We start from the raw sequence: 25,049 nt of genomic DNA on the forward strand, positions 1-25,049 counted from the left end.
TAATTGGATTGCATCACTCACACTGCACTAATTGGATAGGATCTCTCACACTGTAAATAACGGGAATGGATCTATATCACTGTAAATACCTGGATTGGATCTATCTCACACGGTAAGTAATTGGATTGGATCTCTCACACTGTAAATAATTGGATTGGATCTATCACACACTGTCAGTAATTGGATTGGATATCTCACACTGTAAATAATTTGATTCGATCTGAATCACACTGTAAGTAATTGGATTGGATCTATCTCAATGTAAATAATTGGATTGGATCTATCTCAATGTAAATAATTGGATTGGATCTATCTCACTCTGTAAATAATTGGATTGGATCTATCACACACTGTAAATAATTGGATTGGATCTCTCACACCGTAAATAATTGGATTGGATCTATCACACACTGTCAGTAATTGGATTGGATATCTCACACTGTAAATAATTTGATTCGATCCGAATCACACTGTAAGTAATTGGATTGGATCTATCTCAATGTAAATAATTGGATTGGATCTATCTCAATGTAAATAATTGGATTGGATCTATCTCACACTGTAAATAATTGGATTGGATCTATCACACACTGTAAATAATTGGATTGGATCTCTCACACCGTAAATAATTGGATTGGATCTATCTCACGCTGTAATTAATTGGATTGCGTCTATCTCACACTTTAATAATTGGATTGGATCTCTCACACTGTAAATAATTGGATTGGATCTATCTCACACTGTAAATATATAGGATTGGATCTCTCTCACACTGTAAATAATTGGATTGGATCTATCTCACTGTAAATAATTGGATTGGATCTCTCACATTGTACATAATTGGATTGGATCTATCACACTGTCAATAATTGGATTCGATCGATCTCACGCTATAAATAATTGGATTGGATCTATCTCACATTGCAAGTAATTGGATTGGATCTATCTCAATGTAACTAATTGGATTGGATCTATCTCAATGTAAATAATTGGTTTGGATCTATCTCACACTGTAAATAATTGGATTGGATCTATCTCACACTGTAAATAATTGGATTGGATCTATCTCACACTGTAAATAATTGGATTGGACCTCTCACACTGTAAATAATTGGATTGGATCTATCTCACACTGTAAATAATTGGATTGGATCTGTTTCACACTGTAAATAATTGGATTGGACCTCTCACACTGTAAATAATTGGATTGGATCTATCTCACTGTAAATAATAGGATTGGATCTATCTCACACTTTAAATAATTAGATTGGACCTCTCTCACTGTAAATAATTGGATTGGATCTATCTCACACTGTCAATAATTGGATTGGATCGATCTCACGCTGTAAATAATTGGATTGGATCTATCTCACATGAAATAATTTGATTGCATCTCTCAGACTGTAAATAATTGGATTGGATCTATCTCACACTGTAAATAATTGGATTGGATCTATCTCACACTGTAAATAATTGGATTGGATATATCTCACACTGTAAATAATTGGATTGGATCTATCTCACTGTCAGTAATTGGATTGGATCTATCTCAATGTAAATCATTGGATTGGATCTATCTCACACTGTAATTAATTGGATTGGATCTATCTCACACTGTAAGTAATTGGATTGGATCTATCTCACACTGTAAATAATTGGATTGGATCTATATCACACTGTAAATAAATATCCTGGGGGTCCCCATTGACCAGAAACTTAACTGGACCAGCCATATAAATACTGTGTCTACGAGAGCAGGTCAGAGGCGGGTTATTGTGCGGTGAGTGACTCACCTCCTGACTCCACAAAGCCTTTCCACCATCTACAAGGCACAAGTCAGGAGTGTGATGGAATACTCTCCACTTGCCTGGATGAGTGCAGCTCCAACAACACTCAAGAAGCTCGACACCATCCAGGACAAAGCTTGATTGGCACCCCATCCACTACCCTAAACATTCACTCACTTCACCACCGGCGCATTGTGGCTGCAGTGTGTATCATCCACAGGATGCACTGCAGCAACTCGCCAAGGCTTCTTCGACAGCATCTCCCAAACCCACGACCTCTACCACCTAGAAGGACAAGAGCAGCAGGCACAGGGGAACAACACCACCTGCACGTTCCCCTCCAAGTCACACACCATCCCTACTTGGAAATATATCGCCGTTCCTTCATCGTCGCTGGGTCAAAATCCTGGAACTCCCTTCCCAACAGCACTGTGGGAGAACCGTCACCACACGGACTCCATCGGTTCAAGAAAGCGGCTCACCACCACCTTCTCAAGGGCAATTAGGGATGGGCAATAAATGCCGGCCTCACCAGCGACGCCCACATCCCATGAACGAATAAAAATAAAAAATAATTGGGTTGGATCTCTCACACTGTAAGTAACTAGATTGGATGTATATCTCACTGGAAGTAGCTGATTTGGAACTACTTCACATTAAATGATTGGATTTGATTGATCTCACACTGTCAATGCTTGTAATGAATCTCACTGTATAAATGGTTGGATCTATCTCGCATTGGCTTATGAACAGTTTGTGAAAAAAGCAGAAGAAGCATCCGATTTGTCATGTGAGCTGCCCCGACTAAGACTTCTGAGTCTGTATTTCTGTTGTTTACGAATCTTCATCCAAGGAAGGCATTTACTCACTCCCTGAATTAAATGTTTCCTGAACTTTGTACCCACAAAAGCATAAAAGAAGGGATTTAGACAGCAGTGGAAATAAGCTAAGTTCCGACAAATGTAAAACGCATAAAGCAGGTGCTTGTCTACCTCACAGGTTGAGAACGCTGGGACTTGGAGTTCAGACAAAGACAGCAGGAAGATAACGACATTGTAAGGTGCCCAACACACAAAGAACACCACCACAATACAGAAGATAACTTTCACTGTTTTGAGTTTCCTCCTTGCTTTACACCTAATGACTGTGTTGAGAATTCTATAGTAACAGAACACAATAACAGCAAATGGAATTAAGAAGAACAAGAGATTTTGCTGATAACATCCCAACAGTCGCCATATATGCCCACTCTCACTTGGGTAGATACTTCCACAGGAGATGCTTCGCTCTCCATAATCTATAATACCAGAGAAGATCAACTCGGGGACTGTTGCTGAGATGCTAATTCCCCAAACCACAAAACTGGCTGCCACAGCATAACAGATCTTCCTGGTTCTGACAGCAAACAGAGCATGCACCACCGCAAAGTATCGGTCGGCAGTCATCAAGGTCAGCAGCATGATCCCGCTGTAGTAACCGACGAAGAACATCGAACTCATTATTTTGCACATGGCATTGCCAAAGATCCATCCATGGGTATGATCCACAGCCCAGAATGGGAGCGAGAAGGCAAAAAGTAAATCGGAGATGGCCAGATTCAGAATAAAGATGTCTGCTATACTTTTCAGCTTCTCGTAACTCACCAGGATCCACAAAACTAAAGTATTCCCAACCAGGCTGAAAATAAAGACCAGGCTGTACAAGACTGCTGTAAAAGTGGTTCCGAATAAGTTGGCATCACCATCTTCACATAAGTAAACAAACTCAGTTGCATTGTAGTCATAGTAGTCAGTAGTCCACGAAGGTGCTGCAGTCGACATCATTGGACTCTTCAAACACAGCCTTGTGTGACCAGTCCTAGATGGGAATGGAAGAAAAATCTCTTAATAGCTTCTTCAAAATAAATGCTTAAAATGGCTATTAGAAATTCTAATATAGCTTCTAAAGTCCGCGTAGAAATCTTCCGAAGTACCTCCGCATTCAATATACGAGACGCATTGCCAAGTACCTTCCAGAGACTGCGGCCATTGAGCCAAGACTGACACCTTTAAATAGCATTGACACACAAGGAGTGTCAGTCTTTCTCGTCCAGTTTGTGCTGCTTGCAGAACTTCTCTGATATACCTGGAGGGACAATCCCTCGGGGCCAGAAATTCCATCTGAAGCAGGGTGGGAGCCTCATAAGTACATGCTCATCGGGGTCGCAGGGCATCATCATGATGCCGATGCAATTTCCTAACTTTACCAACTGACTAATGCCATTTCCTGCTCTGGCCAGCAAACCGTGAGTAGTCAAAATTTTGAGATGGCCACTTCAAGTACTATTTAAAGGGATCCTCAATGTCTTCCCTTCTAAGCTACACGTGCAAACCTTGCCAAGCACATTCCATTCAAAAATCTATGGACAAACCTCGTCATGCCTCTTCCCTCGTATGTGCACGCTGAAGAACTGTCAAGTCGTTTTGAGCATGTTTGAGAAGGGAAGGTGCTCAGCAAGAAATGGTATTTGCTGAGGTTTCGACTTCAGAAGGGAAGACACTTTGCAAGAGTTGTGCTTGTACTTTATAGGGGAAAGTACTTGACAAGATATTCAGCAATGGTGTATGTGTATTTTAGAATGGAAGGTACTGGGCAATGCGTCTTGTATATTTAATGAGGAGGTATTTTGGAAGGTTTCTACGCGTACTTTAGAAGCTATATTAGAATTTCTAATAGCCAGAAGGTGGTGGGTTCAAGACCTACTCCAGAGACTTAAGCATCTAATCTAGGCTAACATTCCAGTGCAGAACTGAGGGAGTGTTGCACTGTTGGTGGTGCCGTTCTTTGCATGCAATGTTAAACCAAGGCCGGTCTGCCCTCTCAGGTAGATGTAAAAGGTCCCAAGGTACAATTTCGAAGAACGGCAGGAGTGTCCTGATGTCCTGGCCAACATTTATCCCTCAACCAACACCTTTAACAAATAAACTGGCCATTACCACATTGCTGTTTGTGGGAAACAAATTGGCTCCCTCGTTTCCTACATTACAACAGTGACTACGTTTCAAAAGTACTTCATTGGCTCTAAAGCGCTTTGGGACCTCCTGAGGTCATGAAAGGGGCTATATAAATGCAAGTTCTTTATTTCTCCATGCTCCCCTGCTACTGCCTCATTTACAAGTGTACAAGTAGGGCCATAAAATGACTGAATTCACCCCATGTATTCATCTGACCACCCCCCCTCACCCATATGTCGACACACCCAAAAGAAGACTAAATTCCTTTCCGCAAGCAATTGCATAAACCTTTTTAAATTCGTTCAATATTTTTATAAAAATATAAAATATAGATATTGTGATGTTGTGAAACAGGATGTGTCCTCAGGTCTGATAAATCAGGCAAAAATCAGGCAAGAGCTTTTGCAGTGGTCATGTTTGTAATAATGAGGTGGCATTTCATCTGCTTAAAATGATCAAATCAAAATAATCAGAGTTACAAACGACATCCTCTGTGACTGTGACCATGGTGCATTATCCCTCCTCATTCTTCCTGACCCCACAGTAACCGTTGACACGGCCGACCACTCCGACCTCCTCCAACGCCTCTTCTCTCAGTTCACCTGCCCTCGCCTGGTACCAGACTCCCCTATCCAGTCAGAGCCAGAGAATCTCCTGCAATGGCTCCTCTTCTCAGCCCCACACCGTTACCCTTGGAGACACATTTCCCGACTCTGTGCCGCCCCTCAGCAACATCATCCGAAGACATGGGGCTCGATTTTCAAGCTGAAGTGCGGGTGCGTTGGGGGCGGGTGGTCTCGGAGAATCGGGGAAATCCCGAGCGGGCGAGGAAGCCGGCTCCAACCCGCCAACTTTTGGACTCCCCACAGACGCGTCTGTGTGTGCGAGCGCCTCACGAATTCTGAAGTCCCACCGGCAATTAAAGCCAGCGGGATGATAGTTAACACAGTTATTTGGCTAGTTTAAGTGTTTGAAGTAGTTAATTTCATGGTGATTGAGGCAGGAGACCGATTTTCATTCGGCCTCAGTGCGTTTCCCGTGCTCCATGTTTTAGGAGACGTGTTTCAGCCAGCAGCCAGTTAGACATTGAAATGCTTGTTTGACAGACGGCGATAAAAGGTGAGTTATTGCAGCAGGGCACTCTGGTCTTTCAGACAAACCTTTGGCTGGGAGATCTTTGTGTTTACACTGAAAATTCTTAGTTACCACTCAGAATTCTTCTGTTCATACATATTTACCAACTTTTCGGACTCCCTCAAGCTCACACTGTCAAGATGGTGGGCGCGATGGCTGCATTCACCACTACATCTGAGGATGAGGCACATCACCAGCCTCGCCAGGCACGGCGTGCACTTCCGCCATTTGCAGCTCCACAACACTGTGCTGTGCCACAGGGACCTGCACAACAACACAGAGGGGAACAACAGAGGGAGCGACGTCGCAGGAGGCACTACCTTCACCACAGGGTCTACAGACTGAGGCTCAGCTTCCTGGACCTCTCTGAGGAGCAGTGCATACGGAGGCTCAGAGTCAGTCACCAGGTGGTCGCAGTCATCTGCAGCCTCCTTCATGCCGAGCTGCTCCCGGCTGGGCCGAGCGGCGTCTCATTACCCGTCGCTGTTAAAGTCACCACTGCCCTCAACTTCTTCGCCTCCGGATCATTCCAGGGTGCCACTGGGGACATCGGCAGGGCCTCTCAGACATCTGCACACGAGTGCATAAGGCAGGTCACCGAGGGCTTGTTTCGCAGGACCTCGCACCACGTCAACTTCCCCATGGACGACCCTCAGCCAGACGGAGAGGGCAGTGGGATTCCACACTGTGGCTGGCTTCCCACGGGTGCAGGGCGCAATCGATTGCACCCATATAGCAATACGAGCACCTCCACACGAGCCAGGACTGTTCATCAACAGGAAGGGCTATCACTCCATCAACACTCAGCTCATCTGTGACCACCACAAAAGATTCCTTCACGTGTGCGCCAGATTCCCTGGCAGCTGCCACGACGCCTTCATTCTGAGGGAATCCAACATCCCGCCCCTCTTCCATGCACTGAACATCCTTAAGGGCTGGTTCATCAGGGACAAGGGATAACCCCTGCACACGTGGCTCATGACACCTCTGAGGAACCCCATCTCCGAGCAACAGCATCGATATAACGACAACCACATCGCCACCAAATCTACAATTGAGCATGCTATAGGGCTGCTCAAGATGCACTTTAGGTGCCTCGATCGTTCTGCTTCAATACGCTCCAGCCAGAATGGGACGCGTTATAGTAGTATGTTGTGCCCCGCACAACATGGCACAACAGAGAAGGGTTCCATATGAAGAGGCCCCATCCCTTCATCCACCATCCACATCGGCCACCCACATTGAGGAGGAGGATGAGGACGACGAACCCATGGGCAGAGCAGCATATCACCTGGCTGCTCGTGAGGCCAGGGAGTCACTCATATGTGAACAGTTCTCCTAACATCAGAAAGTATGAAGAGTCCAGTCCTCACACTACCTGCAAAGAGCAGCCCCCCACCGTCCCCCCAACATAAAACAGTCCTACAACTACACACACACCCATTGTAAAGTGACCCAATGGGTGGCATCAAGTGTCGCCGTTCATGGTGAGCCTCATGAAAGGGCCCTATCACAAAAGCCAGTCAAGAATGGGCAAGACGTGGCAGTAGTGATGAGAATGAGAACATTTAATGTGAATATAACAAAAAACAAATATAAATGGAAAACATGACAGTCTGTCAGACACCCTTGTGCAAACCCTTCGTGATCACAAAACCTTCACCTTTCTCTTCCGACTAATTCTACGTGTTGCATCCCCTGTGGCTGCAGCAGAGGTAGTGGCAGGTTGCTCATGTTCATGCCCTGACTGTTTAGATGTTTTGGGCCTACGTCCTCTGGGTTTTGGAGCCTGTGAGGGCCCCTCCAAAGACTGCTCCACCTGCACCTGTTCAGGGGGTTGACTCGGCCACCTGGAGAGGAGGCAGCATTGTGGGTACTGGTTGAGAGGGGGGCAACGGGTGAGCTGTGGGAGCACTTTGAGTGGCGTCCCCACTTCAATGTCCCCTTTCGCCGTCATCCCTCTCCTGGGCCAGGCCCACATCACTCCTACCACTCTGCTGGACGATAGTTTGGAGGACATGTGCGATATCTTGGAAGGCCACTTCTAAAGTATCTGTCAGCCTGTTTAAGGTGGCAGAATGTTGTTCACCCTGAATCTGAACGGCCGTTGTCAGGGCCCAAATAGACTCATTTGTGAGCCATGCTTGAAGCTCAATGGAGGCTAGCCTTCCCTCCATCGCAGACATTCCTGCACTTGCCTGTGCCGCCATTCCACTAATGCAGGAGTTGGACTCCTCCATCCTCTGCGTTATTGTGTCCCTCGATCATTCTCCTTTTAAAGGATGGCCCCCAGGGTTCAGCATCTGAGTCCAGCTGAGCAGAGCCTGGAGAGGAGTGCTCCCACCGACGCGGACTCTCCACAGCTGCCCCTGCCACCAGTGTCTGCTCGTGATCACTTGTGTGTGGTGACTCACCAGTTGCCAACCTAATTAACTGACTATTAGGACCCACCGAGGTGTGGGTATCTGCGCTGGGGGATGGCTCGCTCAGATGTGATGATGCACTCTCAGATGCCGGGAGCTCCTCTGAGGAATCAGCCTCTGCCGTCACAGCAGTCGCTGAAGGGCCTGTAAGAGAACAGAAGGCAATATTAAGCATTATCACAGGTGTTTCATGTTGCGATGAGCATACTGAGGTGTTCAACATACCAAGCATTGTTAACATCAATTCATATTGTGTGTGATGAATGTTAAAGTTGTGTCACCAGATGTTTGTGGGGTGCCAGTCTCGGCGTCCCCGACGGACAGGCACTCGAGGGTACGGCTGATCTGTAGGGCCTCCTCCTCCTGCGTGTCTGTGAGTACCATTACTTGTTGTGACCCCCCTCCAGTCCTCACCCTCTCGTGTGCATTTTGCGCTCTCTTCTCCTAGAAGGGGTGAAAGTACAGACGTGTGAGTGAGTGAGTGATGGTGAAGTGGCCAACCGATGAATGCATCGCTTTGGGTGAGGCTGACCGTGAAAGAGATGCATCAGAGGGTGAGTATGAGACAGAGACATGACATTGCATGAGGATTGGGTTGAGTGGTAGTGGTGGGGTGACGAATGGGGAGGTGAGGAAGTGCAGGTGAGTTGAGGATGAGCTTTGAGTGGGTGTGAGGAGTGATGTGATGGAGTAGTGTTGGCAGTGCAGAATGAGTTGGGGGGTTAGGGCTAGGGTTAGGGGGTGATGTGGAAGACGGAATGTAGGAGAATCAATAAGTGCACTCGTTTGGCTAACCTAGTGAAGTCATTGAAGCTCTTCCCGCACTGGATCCAGGTGCGGGAGGTGTTGCTGCTGCTGGTGACCTCCTCTGCCACCTCGAGCCAGGCCTTCTCGGTAGCAGAGGCAGGCCACTTCCTTCTGTCCGTGGGGTAAAACACTTCCCTCACCCCAGCCAGTAGCTGCTGCAGAGAGGCATCATTAAATCTTGGAGCAGCCTTGCCCCTGGGCTGCTCTACTGTGCCTTTTTGGTCTTTGGTGCAGCAAAAGCCTTTGGAGCAATGGCTCTTTAAACAGAGCCGCTCCAGCTGACAGCCTGTGATGCGGGTGCGCAGTCCGCCCACCGTGCAGCTTTCGGACGGCAAACTCGGAAACCACGTCAAGGGGCTACATATTAACTCATGATTGCATGGGAAACAGTAAGGTTTAATGAGTCGGGTTACCCATGCGCTCAGTGACCCCGCCCCCTCCCCCGCAGCCGCTGCCATCCCACACCCCTTTGAAAATCGAGCCCATGATGTCAGGTTCCACATGTACGCTGACAACACCCAGTTCGACCTCATCACAACCTCTCTTGACCTCACCACTGCATTTGTGTTGTCCGCCTACCCATGTCCAGCATCCAGTCCTGGATGAGCCGCAATTTCCTCCAATTAAACACTGGGAAGTCCGAAGCCATTGTTTTCAGCCCCCATCACAAACACCATTCCCTCACCACCGATTCCATGCCCCTGACTGACCACTGTCTCAAGCACAACCTTGGCATCCTATTTGACTCTGAACTGAGCTTCCGATACAATATCCTCTCCATCACAAGAACTGTTTACTTCCATCTCCATAATATCTCAGCATCTGCCTCACCCCATTTTCTGCTGAAACCCTCAACTTTGCTTTCATTACCTCCAGACACGACTATTCCAATGCTCCACTGGCCGGCCTCCCATCTACCACCCTCCATAAACTTGAGCTCATCCAAAACTCTGCTGCCCTGCGGCTAGTCTTGCTCACCCAGCACCCTTGTCCAGTATCTTACATTCTAGAGTACATGTATAAACCATGTCCAGTATCTTCCATTCGAGTGTACATATATCAACCTTGTCCAGTATCTTCCATTCGAGAGTACATATATAAATCTTGTCCAGTATCTTACATTCTAGTGTACATATACAAACCTTGTCCAGTATCTTCCATTCTAGTGTACATATATAAACCATGTCCAGTATCTTCCATTCTAGTGTACACATATAAACCATGTCCAGTATCATCCATTCTAGTGTACATGTATAAACCATGTCCAGTATCTGCCATTCTAGTGTACACATATAAACCATGTCCGGTATCTTCCATTCTAGTGTACATGTATAAACCTCATCTAATATCTTCCATTCTAGTGTACACATATAACCCATGTCCAGTATCTTCCATTCTAGTGTACATGTATAAACCTCGTCAAATATCTTCCATTCTAGAATACATATATAAACCTTGTCCAGTATCTTCCATTCTAGTGTACACATATAAACCTTGTCCAGTATCTTCCATTCCAGTGTACATATATGAAACTTGTCCAGTATCTTCCATTCCAGTGTACACATATAAACCTTGTCCGGTATCTTCCATTCTAGTGTACACATATAAACCTTGTCCAGTATCTTCCATTCTAGTGTACACATATAAACCTTGTCCGGTATCTTCCATTCTAGTGTACACATATGAAACTTGTGCAGTATCTTCCATTCCAGTGTACACATATAAACCTTGTCCGGTATCTTCCATTCTAGTGTACACATATAAACCTTGTCGAGTATCTTCCATTCTAGTGTACACATATAAACCTTGTCCGGTATCTTCCATTCTAGTGTACATATATAAACCTTGTCCAGTATCTTCCATTCTAGTGCATATTTATAAACCTTGTCCAGTATATTGCATTCTAGTGTACATGTATAAACCTCGTCAAATATCTTCCATTCTAGAGAACATATATAAACATTGTCCAGTATCTTCCATTCTAGTGTATATATATAAACCTTGTCTGGTATCTTCCATTCTAGTGTACACATATAAACCTTGTCCAGTATCTTCCATTCTAGTGTACACATATAAACCTTGTCCGGTATATTCCATTCTAGAGTACATATATAAACCTTGTCTGGTATCTTCCATTCTAGTGTACACATATAAACCTTGTCTGGTATCTTCCATTCTAGTGTACATATATGTACCTTGTCCAGTATCTTACATTCTAGTGTACATATATAAATCTTGTCCAGTATATTCCATTCTAGTGTACACATATAAACCTTGTCCAGTATCTTCCATTCTAGTGTACACATATAAACCTTGTCCGGTATCTTCCATTCTAGTGTACATATATGAAACTTGTCCAGTATCTTCCATTCTAGTGTACACATATAAACTTTGTCCGGTATCTTCCATTCTAGTGTACACATATAAACCTTGTCCAGTATCTTCCATTCTAGTGTACACATATAAACCTTGTCGAGTATCTTCCATTCTAGTGTACACAAATAAACCTTGTCCGGTATCTTCCATTCCAGTGTACACATATAAACCTTGTCCGGTATCTTCCATTCTAGTGTACATATATAAACCTTGTCCAGTATCTTCCATTCTAGTGCATATATATAAACCTTGTCCAGTATCTTCCATTCTAATGTACATGTATAAACCTCATCTAATATCTTCCATTCTAGTGTACACATATAAACCTTGTCCGGTATATTCCATTCCAGTGCACATGTATAAACCTCATCTAATATCTTCCATTCTAGTGTACACATTTTAACCATGTCCAGTATCATCCATTCTAGTGGACATGTATAAACCATGTCCAGTATCTGCCATTCTAGTGTACATATATAAACCTTGTCCGGTATCTTCCATTCTAGTGTACACATATAAACCATGTCCGGTATCTTCCATTCTAGTGTACACATATAAACCTTGTCCAGTATCTTCCATTCTAGTGTACACATATAAACCTTGTCCGGTATCTTCCATTCTAGTGTACATATATGAACCTTGTCCAGTATCTTCCATTCTAGTGTACATGTATAAATCTCATCTAATATCTTCCATTCTAGTGCACACATATAAACCTTGTCTGGTATCTTCCATTCTAGTGTACATATATGAACCTTGTCCAGTATCTTACATTCTAGTGTACATATATAAATCTTGTCCAGTATATTCCATTCTAGTGTACACATATAAACCTTGTCCAGTATCTTCCATTCTAGTGTACACATATAAACCTTGTCCGGTATCTTCCATTCTAGTGTACATATATGAAACTTGTCCAGTATCTTCCATTCTAGTGTACACATATAAACCTTGTCCGGTATCTTCCATTCTAGTGTACACATATAAACCTTGTCCAGTATCTTCCATTCTAGTGTACACATATAAACCTTGTCGAGTATCTTCCATTCTAGTGTACACAAATAAACCTTGTCCGGTATCTTCCATTCCAGTGTACACATATAAACCTTGTCCGGTATCTTCCATTCTAGTGTACATATATAAACCTTGTCCAGTATCTTCCATTCTAGTGCATATATATAAACCTTGTCCAGTATCTTCCATTCTAGTGTACATGTATAAACCTCATCTAATATCTTCCATTCTAGTGTACACATATAAACCTTGTCCGGTATATTCCATTCCAGTGCACATGTATAAACCTCATCTAATATCTTCCATTCTAGTGTACACATTTTAACCATGTCCAGTATCATCCATTCTAGTGTACATGTATAAACCATGTCCAGTATCTGCCATTCTAGTGTACATATATAAACCTTGTCCGGTATCTTCCATTCTAGTGTACACATATAAACCATGTCCGGTATCTTCCATTCTAGTGTACACATATAAACCTTGTCCAGTATCTTCCATTCCAGTGTACACATATAAATCTTGTCCGGTATCTTCCATTCTAGTGTACATATATGAACCTTGTCCAGTATCTTCCATTCTAGTGTACATGTATAAATCTCATCTAATATCTTCCATTCTAGTGTACATATATAAGCCTTGTCCGGTATCTTCCATTCTAGTGTACACATATAAACCTTGTCCAGTATCTTCCATTCTAGTGTACACATATAAACCTTGTCGAGTATCTTCCATTCTAGTGTACATATATAAACCTTGTCCAGTATATTCCATTCTAGTGTACATGTATAAACATCATCTAATATCTTCCATTCTAGTGTATACATATAAACCTTGTCCGGTATCTTCCATTCTAGTGTACACATATAAACCTTGTCCGGTATCTTCCATTCTAGTGTACGTATATAAACCTTGTCCGGTATGTTCCATTCCAGTGCACATGTATAAACCTCATCTAATATGTTCCATTCTAGTGTACACATATAACCCATGTCCAGTATCTTCCATTCTAGTGTACAGGTATAAACCTCATCAAATATCTACCATTCTAGAATACATATATAAACCTTGTCGAATATCTTCCATTCTAGAGTACAAATGTAAACCTTGTCCAGCATCTTCCATTCTAGTGTACATGCATAAACCTCGTCAAATATCTTCCATTCTAGAGTACATATACAAACATTGTCCAGTATCTTCCATTCTAGTGTATATATATAAACCTTGTCTGGTATCTTCCATTCTAGTGTACACATATAACCCTTATCCAGTATCTTCCATTCCAGTGTACACATATAAACCTTGTCCGGTATATTCCATTCCAGAGTACATATATAAACCTTGTCTGGTATCTTCCATTCTAGTGTACGCATATACAGCTTGTCTGGTATCTTCCATTCTAGTGTACAAATTTGAACCTTGTCCAGTATCTTCCATTCTAGTGTACACATATAAACCTTGTCCAGTATCTTCCATTCTAGTGTACATATATGAACCTTATCCAGTATCTTCCATTCTCGTGTACATGTATAGCCTCATCTAATATCTTCCATTCTAGTGTACATATATAATCCTTGTCCAGTATCTTACATTCAAGAGTACATATACAAACCTTGTCCAGTATCTTCCATTCTAGTGTACATATATAAACCATGTCCAGTATCTTCCATTCTAGTGTACATATATAAGCCTTGTCCGGTATCTTCCATTCCAGTGTACTCATACAAACCTTGTCCGGTATCTTCCATTCTAGTGTACATATATAAACCTTGTCCGGTATCTTCCATTCGAGTGTACATATATGAACCTTGTCCAGTATCTTCCATTCCAGTGTATATGTATAAACCTCATCTAATATCTTCCATTCTAGTGTACATATATAATCCTTGTCCAGTATCTTACATTCAAGAGTACATATACAAACCTTGTCCAGTATCTTCCATTCTAGTGTACATATATAAACCATGTCCAGTATCATCCATTCTAGTGTACATGTATAAACCATGTCCAGTATCTGCCATTCTAGTGTACATATATAAACCTTGTCCGGTATCTTCCATTCTAGTGTACATGTATAAACCTCATCTAATATCTTCCATTCTAGTGTACACATATAACCCAGGGCCAGTATCTTCCATTCTAGTGTACATGTATAAACCTCGTCAAATATCTTCCATTCTAGAATACATATATAAACCTTGTCTAATATCTTCCATTCCAGAGTACACATATAACCCATGTCCAGCATCTTCCATTCTAGTGTACATGCAAAATCTCGTCAAATATCTTCCATTCTCGAGTGCATATATAAACATTGTCCAGTATCTTCCATTCTAGTGTATATATATAAACCTTGTCTGGTATCTTCCATTCTAGTGTACACATATAACCCTTGTCCAGTATCTTCCATTCTAGTGTACACATATAAACCTTGTCCGGTATATTCCATTCTAGAGTACATATATAAACCTTGTCTGGTATCTTCCATTCTAGTGTACACATATAAACCTTGTCTGGTATCTTCCATTCTAGTGTACATATATGAACCTTGTCCAGTATCTTCCATTCTAGTGTACGTATATAAACCTTGTCCGGTATCTTCCATTCTAGTGTACACATATAAACCTTGTCCAGTATCTTCCATTCCAGTGTACACATATAAATCTTGTCGAGTATCTTCCATTCTAGTGTACACATATAAACCTTGTCCGGTATCTTCCATTCTAGTGTACACATATAAACCTTGTCCGGTATCTTCCATTCTAGTGTACATATATAAACGTTGTCCAGTATCTTCCATTCTAGTGCATATATATAAACCTTGTCCAGTATCTTCCATTCTAGTGTACATATATAAACGTTGTCCAGTATCTTCCATTCTAGTGCATATATATAAACCTTGTCCAGTATCTTCCATTCTAGTGTACATATATAAACGTTGTCCAGTATATTCCATTCTAGTGTACATGTATAAACCTCGTCAAATATCTTCCATTCTAGAATACATATATAAGCCTTGTCTAATATCTTCCATTCCAGAGTACACATATAAACCTTGTCCAGCATCTTCCATTCTAGTGTACATGCATAAATCTCGTCAAATATCTTCCATTCTAGAGTACATATATAAACATTGTCCAGTATCTTCCATTCTAGTGTATATATATAAACCTTGTCTGGTATCTTCCATTCTAGTGTACACATATAACCCTTGTCCAGTATCTTCCATTCTAGTGTACACATATAAACCTTGTCCGGTATATTCCATTCTAGAGTACATATATAAACCTTGTCTGGTATCTTCCATTCTAGTGTACACATATCAACCTTGTCTGGTATCTTCCATTCTAGTGTACATATATGAACCTTGTCCTGTATCTTCCATTCTAGTGTACACATATAAATCTTGTCCAGTATCTTCCATTCTAGTGTACACATATAAACCTTGTCCAGTATCTTCCATTCTAGTGTACACATATAAACCTTGTCCGGTATCTTCTATTCTAGTGTACATATATGAAACTTGTCCAGTATCTTCCATTCTAGTGTACACATATAAACCTTGTCCGGTATCTTCCATTCTAGTGTACACATATAAACCTTGTCCAGTATCTTCCATTCTTGTGTACACATATAAACCTTGTCGAGTATCTTCCATTCTAGTGTACACATATAAACCTTGTCCGGTATCTTCCATTCTAGTGTACACATATAAACCTTGTCCGGTATCTTCCATTCCAGTGCATATATATAAACCTTGTCCAGTATCTTCCATTCTAGTGTACATGTATAAACCTCATCTAATATCTTCCATTCTAGTGTACATGTATAAACCTCATCTAATATCTTCCATTCTAGTGTACACATATAAACCATGTCCAGTATCTGCCATTCTAGTGTACATATATAAACCTTGTCCGGTATCTTCCATTCTAGTGTACACATATAAACCATGTCCGGTATCTTCCATTCTAGTGTACACATATAAACCTTGTCCAGTATCTTCCATTCTAGTGTACACATATAAACCTTGTCCGGTATCTTCCATTCTAGTGTACATGTATAAACATCATCTAATATCTTCCATTCTAGTGTATACATATAAACCTTGTCCGGTATCTTCCATTCTAGTGTACACATATAAACCTTGTCCAGTATCTTCCATTCTAGTGTACGTATATAAACCTTGTCCGGTATGTTCCATTCCAGTGCACATGTATAAACCTCATCTAATATGTTCCATTCTAGTGTACACATATAACCCATGTCCAGTATCTTCCATTCTAGTGTACATGTATAAACCTCATCAAATATCTTCCATTCTATAATACATATATAAACCTTGTCGAATATTTTCCATTCTAGAGTACACATATAAACCTTGTCCAGTATCTTCCATTCTAGTGTACATGCATAAACCTCGTCAAATATCTTCCATTCTAGAGTACATATACAAACATTGTCCAGTATCTTCCATTCGAGTGTATATATATAAACATTGTCTGGTATCTTCCATTCTAGTGTGCACATATAACCCTTATCCAGTATCTTCCATTCCAGTGTACACATATAAACCTTGTCCGGTATATTCCATTCTAGAGTACATATATAAACCTTCTCTGGTATCTTCCATTCTAGTGTACATATTTGAACCTTGTCCAGTATCTTCCATTCTAGAGTACATATATAAACCTTGTCTGGTATCTTCCATTCTAGTGTACATATTTGAACCTTGTCCAGTATCTTCCATTCTAGTGTACATGCATAAACCTCGTCAAATATCTTCCATTCTAGAGTACATATATAAACATTGTCCAGTATCTTCCATTCTAGTGTACACATATAAACCTTGTCCGGTATCTTCCATTCTAGTGTACACATATAAACCTTGTCCGGTATCTTCCATTCTAGTGTACACATATAAACCTTGTCCGGTATCTTCCATTCTAGTGTACATATATGAACCTTATCCAGTATCTTCCATTCTAGTGTACATGTATAAACCTCATCTAATATCTTCCATTCTAGTGTACATAAATAAGCCTTGTCCGGTATCTTCCATTCTAGTGTACATATACAAACCTTGTCCGGTATCTTCCATTCTAGTGTACACATATAAACCTTGTCCGGTATCTTCCATTCTAGTGTACATATATGAACCTTGTCCAGTATCTTCCATTCTAGTGTATATGTATAAACCTCATCTAATATCTTCCATTCTAGTGTACATATATAATCCTTGTCTGGTATCTTCCATTCTAGTGTACACATATAAACCTTGTCCAGTATCTTCCATTCTAGTGTACACATATAAACCTTGTCCAGTATCTTCCATTCTAGTGTACATGCAAAAACCTCATCTAATATGTTCCATTCTAGTGTACACATATAACCCATGTCCAGTATCTTCCATTCTAGTGTACATGTATAAACCTCGTCAAATATCTTCCATTCTAGAATACATATATAAACCTCGTCAAATATCTTCCATTCTAGAGTACATATATAAACATTGTCCAGTATCTTCCATTCTAGTGTACACATATAAACCTTGTCCGGTATCTTCCATTCTAGTGTACATATATAAACCTTATCCAGTACCTTCCATTCTAGTGTACATATATGAACCTTGTCCGGTATCTTCCATTCCAGTCAACATATATAAACCTTGTCCAGTATCTTCCATTCTAGTGTACACATATAAACCTTGTCCAGTATATTCCATTCTAGTGTACACATATAAACCTTGTCCAGTATCTTCCATTCTAGTGTACATGTATAAACCTCAACTAATATCGTCCATTCTAGTGTACACATATAACCCTTGTCCAGTATCTTCCATTCTAGTGTACATGCATAAACCTCATCTAATATCGTCCATCCTAGTGTACACATATAAACCTTGTCCAGTATCTTCCATTCTAGTGTACATATATAAACCTTGTCCAGTATCTTCCATTCTAGTGTACATATATAAACCTTGTCCAGTATCTTCCATTCTAGTGTACACATATAACCCTTGTCCAGTATATTCCATTCTAGTGTACATGTATAAACCTCATCTAATATCTTCCATTCTAGTGTACATGTATAAACCTCATCTAATATCTTCCATTCTAGTGTACATATACAAACATTGTCCAGTATCTTCCATTCTAGTGTACATATACAAACATTGTCCAGTATCTTCCATTCTAGTGTACATATATAAACCTTGTCCAGTATCTTCCATTCTAGTGTACACATATAAACCTTGTCCAGTATCTTCCATTCTAGTGTACATATATAAACCTTGTCCAGTATCTTCCATTCTAGTGTGCACATATAAACCTTGTCCAGTATCTTCCATTCTAGTGTACACATATAAACCTTGTCCAGTATCTTCCATTCTAGTGTACATATATAAACCTTGTCCAGTATCTTCCATTCTAGTGTGCACATATAAACCTTGTCCAGTATCTTCCATTCTAGTGTACATATATAAACCTTGTCCAGTATCTTCCATTCTAGTGTACATATATAAACCTTGTCCAGTATCATCCATTCTAGTGTACATGTATAAACCTCATCTAATATCTTCCATTCTAGTGTACACATATAAACCTTGTCCAGTATCTTCCATTCTAGTGTACATGTATAAACCTCATCTAATATCTTCCATTCTAGTGTACACATATAAACCTTGTCCAGTATCTTCCATTCTCGTGTACATGTATAAACCTCATCTAATATCTTCCATTCTAGTGTACACATATAAACCTTGTCCAGTATCTTCCATTCTCGTGTACATGTATAAACCTCATCTAATATCTTCCATTCTAGTGTACACATATAAACCTTGTCCAGTATCTTCCATTCTCGTGTACATATATAAACCTCATCTAATATCTTCCGTTCTAGTGTACATATATAAACCTTTTCCATCATCTCCCAGTCTAGTGTACACATATAACCCTTGTCCAGCATCTTCCATTCTAGTGTACATGTATAAACCTCGTCTCATATCTTCCATTCTCGAGTACACATATAAACCTTGTCCGGTATATTCCATTCGAGTGTACATATATGAACCTTGCCAAGTATATTTCCATCTAAGTGCACATGCAAACCTTTTTAAGTATCCTCCTTTCTAATGCACATTCAGAATCCCTGGCAAATACATTCCCTTCCAAAGCACACACAATTTTTTCATGTACCTTCCCTTCTAAAGTAAATATACAAACTTTGCTAAGTATCTTGCCTTTTAAAGTCTGAGTACAAATCCTGGAGAGGGTGCAGAGGATATTTACTGGAATCATAGCAGCAGTTATGTGGAGAGACTAGAGAAGTTTGAGATCTTCAAAATTATGAGGGGTTTTGAGAAAGTAAATAAGGAGAAACTGTTTCCACTGGTGGGATGGTCGGTAACCGGAGGACACAGATTTAAGATATTCGGCAAAAGAACCGGGGGGAGATGAGTAGAATTTCTTTTATGCAGTTGGAATGCACTGGAAGAAGCAGATTCAATAGTAATTTTCAAATGGGAATTGGATAAATACTTGAAAAGGAAAAATTTGCACAGCTGTGGGGAAAGTGCAGGGAAGTGGGACTAATTGGATAGCCGGCACAGGCACGATGGGCCAAATGGCCTTCTTCTGTGTTGTGAGATTCTATCAGCCTAAGTAACCTCCCTTCTAAAGTACAAACCTTGTCAAGTTATTTCCCTTCAATAATGCTGGAACTGCATTCCGTAATCTCGCAACGGAAAATTACAAGATTTTCATCTTCCATGAACTCAGCAGAATTTACCCCTCCCCCGTGGAATTAGGAAGTGACTTGTGTTTCTTCAATCAAATAAGAACTGAGATAAACAACTTTTAGATCAACACAGATGATTTTTTTATCAAATAGCAAAAGAAAATCATTCATATTTTTGACCTGTTTTGTTTGTAACTAAAGTAATGCACAGTAGTATGTTGACAATAAGATATTGGTGCCATAGCTTCCTTGTAAGATGTACCTTGTCAAGTATATTATTACTAAAGTAAACATACAAACCTTGTCAAATACCTGTCCTTCTAAACAGCACAAGTTTCTTTCTAAAATAGTTACAAACCTTACAGGCAGGACGTGCACTCAAGGCAGCTAAATGGGAAAAGGACTTGGGGGTTATAGTTCCTGGGGTAGAATTCTGCAGGGGCTCCTCAATTTCCCACTGTAACTTTGGTGGAAATCCCAGGGAAACAGCATAAACATCCGTTTACGACATTTCACCCAGCTTTCTGCTGATCTCCTGCTGAAGTTACGGCGGAAGATTGGGAGAACCCCTGTTGAAATTACTGGTGCCTGTGTCACTGAAGGTCCTTGTCCAATGTTGGGAAGCTATTGTGAAGCCGTTATGTACTTGGATGCATCAGTACAAGTTACAGAAGCATAGAGTTAAGTTAGATTCCTACATTACAGTAGTGACTACACTTTAAAAGTACTTAATTGGCTGGAAAGTGCTGAGGTGGTGAAAGACGCTATATAAATGCAAATCTTTCTTTCTTTAGATGCCAAGAAGTTCATTTCTCAGAAAGTCACCAATCTCTGGAACAAGTTGCCAGTAGGTAGAATCACTGCAATCATTTAAAAGTACATTTGCTTCTAAAGTATTACTACAAACATGGTGCAGTAACTACCCTTCTGAAGTACATGTACAAACTTTCCATTCTATGGTATCTTCCCATCTAAATTACATTTATAAACCTTATCAAGTGTTTTCCCTACAAAGTACACATACATTCCCTGACAAATATCTTCCTTTCAAAAGTATGTGTCCAAACCTTGCCAGGTTCCTATAAAGTACATGTACAACTTTTGCCATAGATGTTACCTTCTAAATTACACATGCAAACAATGCAATTATCTTCTTTTCTAAGGTACACATACAGCACTTGCCAAATTAATTTCTTCTAAACTCATGTGCAAATGTTGCCATGTATCTTCCATTCTAAAATACATGTGCAAATCTTGCAAAGTCGTTTTCTTTTCTAATGTAATATTAAGTACTTTGTCTTCTAACATACCACTACAAATCTCGTTGCGTATCTCCCTTTGTAAAGTACATTTAGAAACTTTGTCCAGTGCCTTCCCTTCTAAATTATGCATAAAACCTTGCCAAGTTCCTCCTGTTAAAAATGCACCATATAAACCTTGTCAAGAATGTTTCCTTCCAATGTACATGAACAAACCATGGCAAGTACCTTCACTTTGAGAGTGCACATTCGAACCTTGACAAGTACTTTCCCTTCTAAAGTACATGTACAAGCTTTGCTAAGAAGCTTCCCATCTAAAATACAGATACTGGCCTTGTCAACCATCTTCTCTTCAAAACTACTTCTCAATTACCGTGCTTTCTCAAGTATGCATCAAAACTTTGTCAAGTACCTTCCTTTCTAAAGTGCACATACAAATTTGCCAGATACCTGCCCCTCCAATGTACACATATAACTCTTGTCATTTACCTTACCTTCTAAAGTACACGTGGAAACTTTGTCAAGTACCTTACTTTTAAAGTACACATATAACTCTTCACAAGTATCATCCTTTCTAAAATGCAACAACAAACATTAATAAGTATCTTCCCTTCTAAGGTCTATCTGCAAACCTTGTCCAGTATCTTCCATTCTAGAGTACATATATAAACCTTGTCCAGTATCTTCCATTCTCGGGTACACATATAAACTTTGTCCAGTATCTTCCATTCTAGAATACATTCATAAACCTTATCCAGTATTGTCCATTCTAGAGTACATTTATAAACCTTGTCCAGTATCTTCCATTTTAGAGTACATTTATAAACCTTGTCAATTATATTTCCTTCTAATGTACTTGCACAAACCCTGCAAGTGATCCCCCATTGTAAAGAACACATGCAAACAAGGTTAAGTATCTTCCCTTCCAAAATATGCCTACAAAGCTTTTCAAATGCCTTCTCTTCTAAAACATACATTAAAAACCCTTTCCAAGTTCTTCTAAATCTTGCCAGGTTCCTTCTATCATGAAGTAAATTGTGTAAATTTTATCAAGAATCACCTAAAGTTTATGAACAAAACAGGTCAAGTACCTTCCCTTCTAAAGCATACATATAAATCTTGCGAAGTACCTTGCCTTCAAAATTACACATATAATCCTTTGAAGTGTCTTCTCTCCTAAAGTACATGTACAAACCATGCCAAAACCTTCCCTTCCAAAGTACACATGCAAACTTTGTCAAGATAGTTCCCTTCCAAAGTAAATATCGGTACCTTTCTTTCCAAGATATGCATACAAACTGTGCCAAGTACCTTCTCTTCGAAAATACACGTACAAACCTTGCTAAGTTCCCTACTAAAGAACACATGGAAACATTGCCAAGATCGATCCCTTCAAAAGTACACAAACAGTCCGTAATAGGTATCTTTCCTTCTAATGTATGCATACAAAACTTGTTAAATACCTTCTCTTTTCAAGTAAACAACAAATCTTTACAAATACTTTGATTTTGAAAATACATTAACAAATATGGTCAAATGTCTTGCCTTCTGAAAAACAAACCTTGCAAAGTATCTTCCCTTCTGTAATGCTGAAATTGCTGCACTTTCAATGTGAAACTCACAAGCCTTGCATTTTTCATTAGCTCAGCAGAACTTACCCAGTCACTGGAATCAGGAAATGAATCATGTCTTTTTCAATAGAATAAGACTTTAAAAAACAACCTTTAGCTTTTTTTTTATTTGTTCATGGGATGTGGGTGTCGCTGGCGAGGCCAGCATTTATTGCCCATCCCTAATTGCCCTTGAGAAGGTGGTGGTGAGCCGCCTTCTTGAACCGCTGCAGTCCGTGTGGTGACGGTTCTCCCACAGTGCTGTTAGGGAGGGAGTTCCAGGATTTTGACCCAGCGACGATGAAGGAACGGCGATATATTTCCAAGTCGGGATGGTGTGTGACTTGGAGGGGAATGTGCAGGTGGTGTTGTTCCCATGTACCTGCTGCCCTTGTCCTTCTTGGTGGTAGAGATCGCGGGTTTGGGAGATGCTGTTGAAGAAGCCTTGGCGAGTTGCTGCAGTGCATCCTGTGGATGGTACACACTGCAGCCACTGTGCGCTGGTGGTGAAGGGAGTGAATGTTTAGGGTGGTGGATGGGGTGCCAATCAAGCGGGCTGCTTTGTCCTGGATGGTGTCGAGCTTCTTGAGTGTTGTTGGAGCTGCACTCATCCAGGCAAGTGGAGAGTATTCCATCACACTCCTGACTTGTGCCTTGTAGATGGTGGAAAGGCTTTGGGGAGTCAGGAGGTGAGTCACTCGCCGCAGAATACCCAGCCTCTGACCTGCTCTTGTAGCCACAGTATTTATGTGGCTGGTCCAATTAAGTTTCTGGTCAATGGTGACCCCCAGGATGTTGATGGTGGGGGATTCAGCGATGGTAATGCCGTTGAATGTCAAGGGGAGGTGGTTAGACTCTCTCTTGTTGGAGATGGTCATTGCCTGGCATTTGTCTGGCGTGAATGTCACGCCACTTATCAGCCCAACCCTGGATGTTGTCCAGGTCTTGCTGCATGCGGGCACGGACTGCTTCATTATCTGAGGGGTTGTGAATGGAACTGAACACTGTGCAATCATCCCCATTTCTGACCTTATGATGGAGGGAAGGTCATTGATGAAGCAGCTGAAGATGGTTGGGCCTAGGACACAGCCCTGAGGAACTCCTGCAGCAATGTCCTGGGGCTGAGATGATTGGCCTCCAACAACCACTACCATCTTCCTTTGTGCTAGGTATGACTCCAGCCACTGGAGAGTTTTCCCCCTGATTCCCATTGACTTCAATTTTACTAGGGCTCCTTGGTGCCACACTCGGTCAAATGCTGCCTTGATGTCAAGGGCAGTCACTCTCACCTCACCTCTGGAATTCAGCTCTTTTGTCCATGTTTGGACCAAGGCTGTAATGAGGTCTGGAGCCGAGTGGTCCTGGCGGAACCCAAACTGAGCATCGGTGAGCAGGTTATTGGTGAGTAAGTGCCGCTTGATAGCACTGTCGACGACACCTTCCATCACTTTGCTGATGATTGAGAGTAGACTGATAGGGCAGTAATTGGCCGGATTGGATTTGCCCTGCTTTTTGTGAACAGGGCATACCTGGGCAATTTTCCACATTGTCAGGTAGATGCCAGTGTTGTAACTGTACTGGAACAGTTTGGCTCGAGGTGCAGCTAGTTCTGGAGCACAAGTCTTCAGCACTACAGACGGGATGTTGTCAGGGCACATAGCCTTTGCTGTATCCAGTGCACTCAGCCGTTTCTTGATATCACGTGGAGTGAATCGAATTGGCTGAAGACTGGCTTTTGTGATACTGGGGCTATCAGGAGGAGGCCGAGATGGATCATCCACTCGGCACTTCTGGCTGAAGATAGAGTCATAGAGTCATAGAGTTGTACAGCACGGATAGAGGCCCTTCGGCCCATCGTGTCCGCGCCCGCCATCAGCCCTGTCTACTCTAATCCCATATTCCAGCATTT

The 25,049-nt window shown here is 41.3% G+C and overlaps 1 protein-coding gene across 1 annotated transcript; it reads right to left on the minus strand.

Moving 5' to 3' along the window:
- Positions 1-2,530: 2,530 nt before the first annotated feature.
- Positions 2,531-23,141, minus strand: LOC137331732 (chemokine XC receptor 1-like). Its single transcript, XM_067995721.1, has 2 exons — positions 23,092-23,141; positions 2,531-3,644 (listed from the first exon to the last, which is right to left on the minus strand). Exon 2 carries the CDS (start codon positions 3,608-3,610, stop codon positions 2,531-2,533), a length of 1,080 nt encoding a protein of 359 aa, XP_067851822.1. The 5' UTR covers positions 3,611-3,644; positions 23,092-23,141.
- Positions 23,142-25,049: the final 1,908 nt, after the last annotated feature.

This window comes from Heptranchias perlo, chromosome 2, assembly GCF_035084215.1.
Source record: "Heptranchias perlo isolate sHepPer1 chromosome 2, sHepPer1.hap1, whole genome shotgun sequence".
Lineage (NCBI taxonomy): Eukaryota > Metazoa > Chordata > Chondrichthyes > Hexanchiformes > Hexanchidae > Heptranchias > Heptranchias perlo.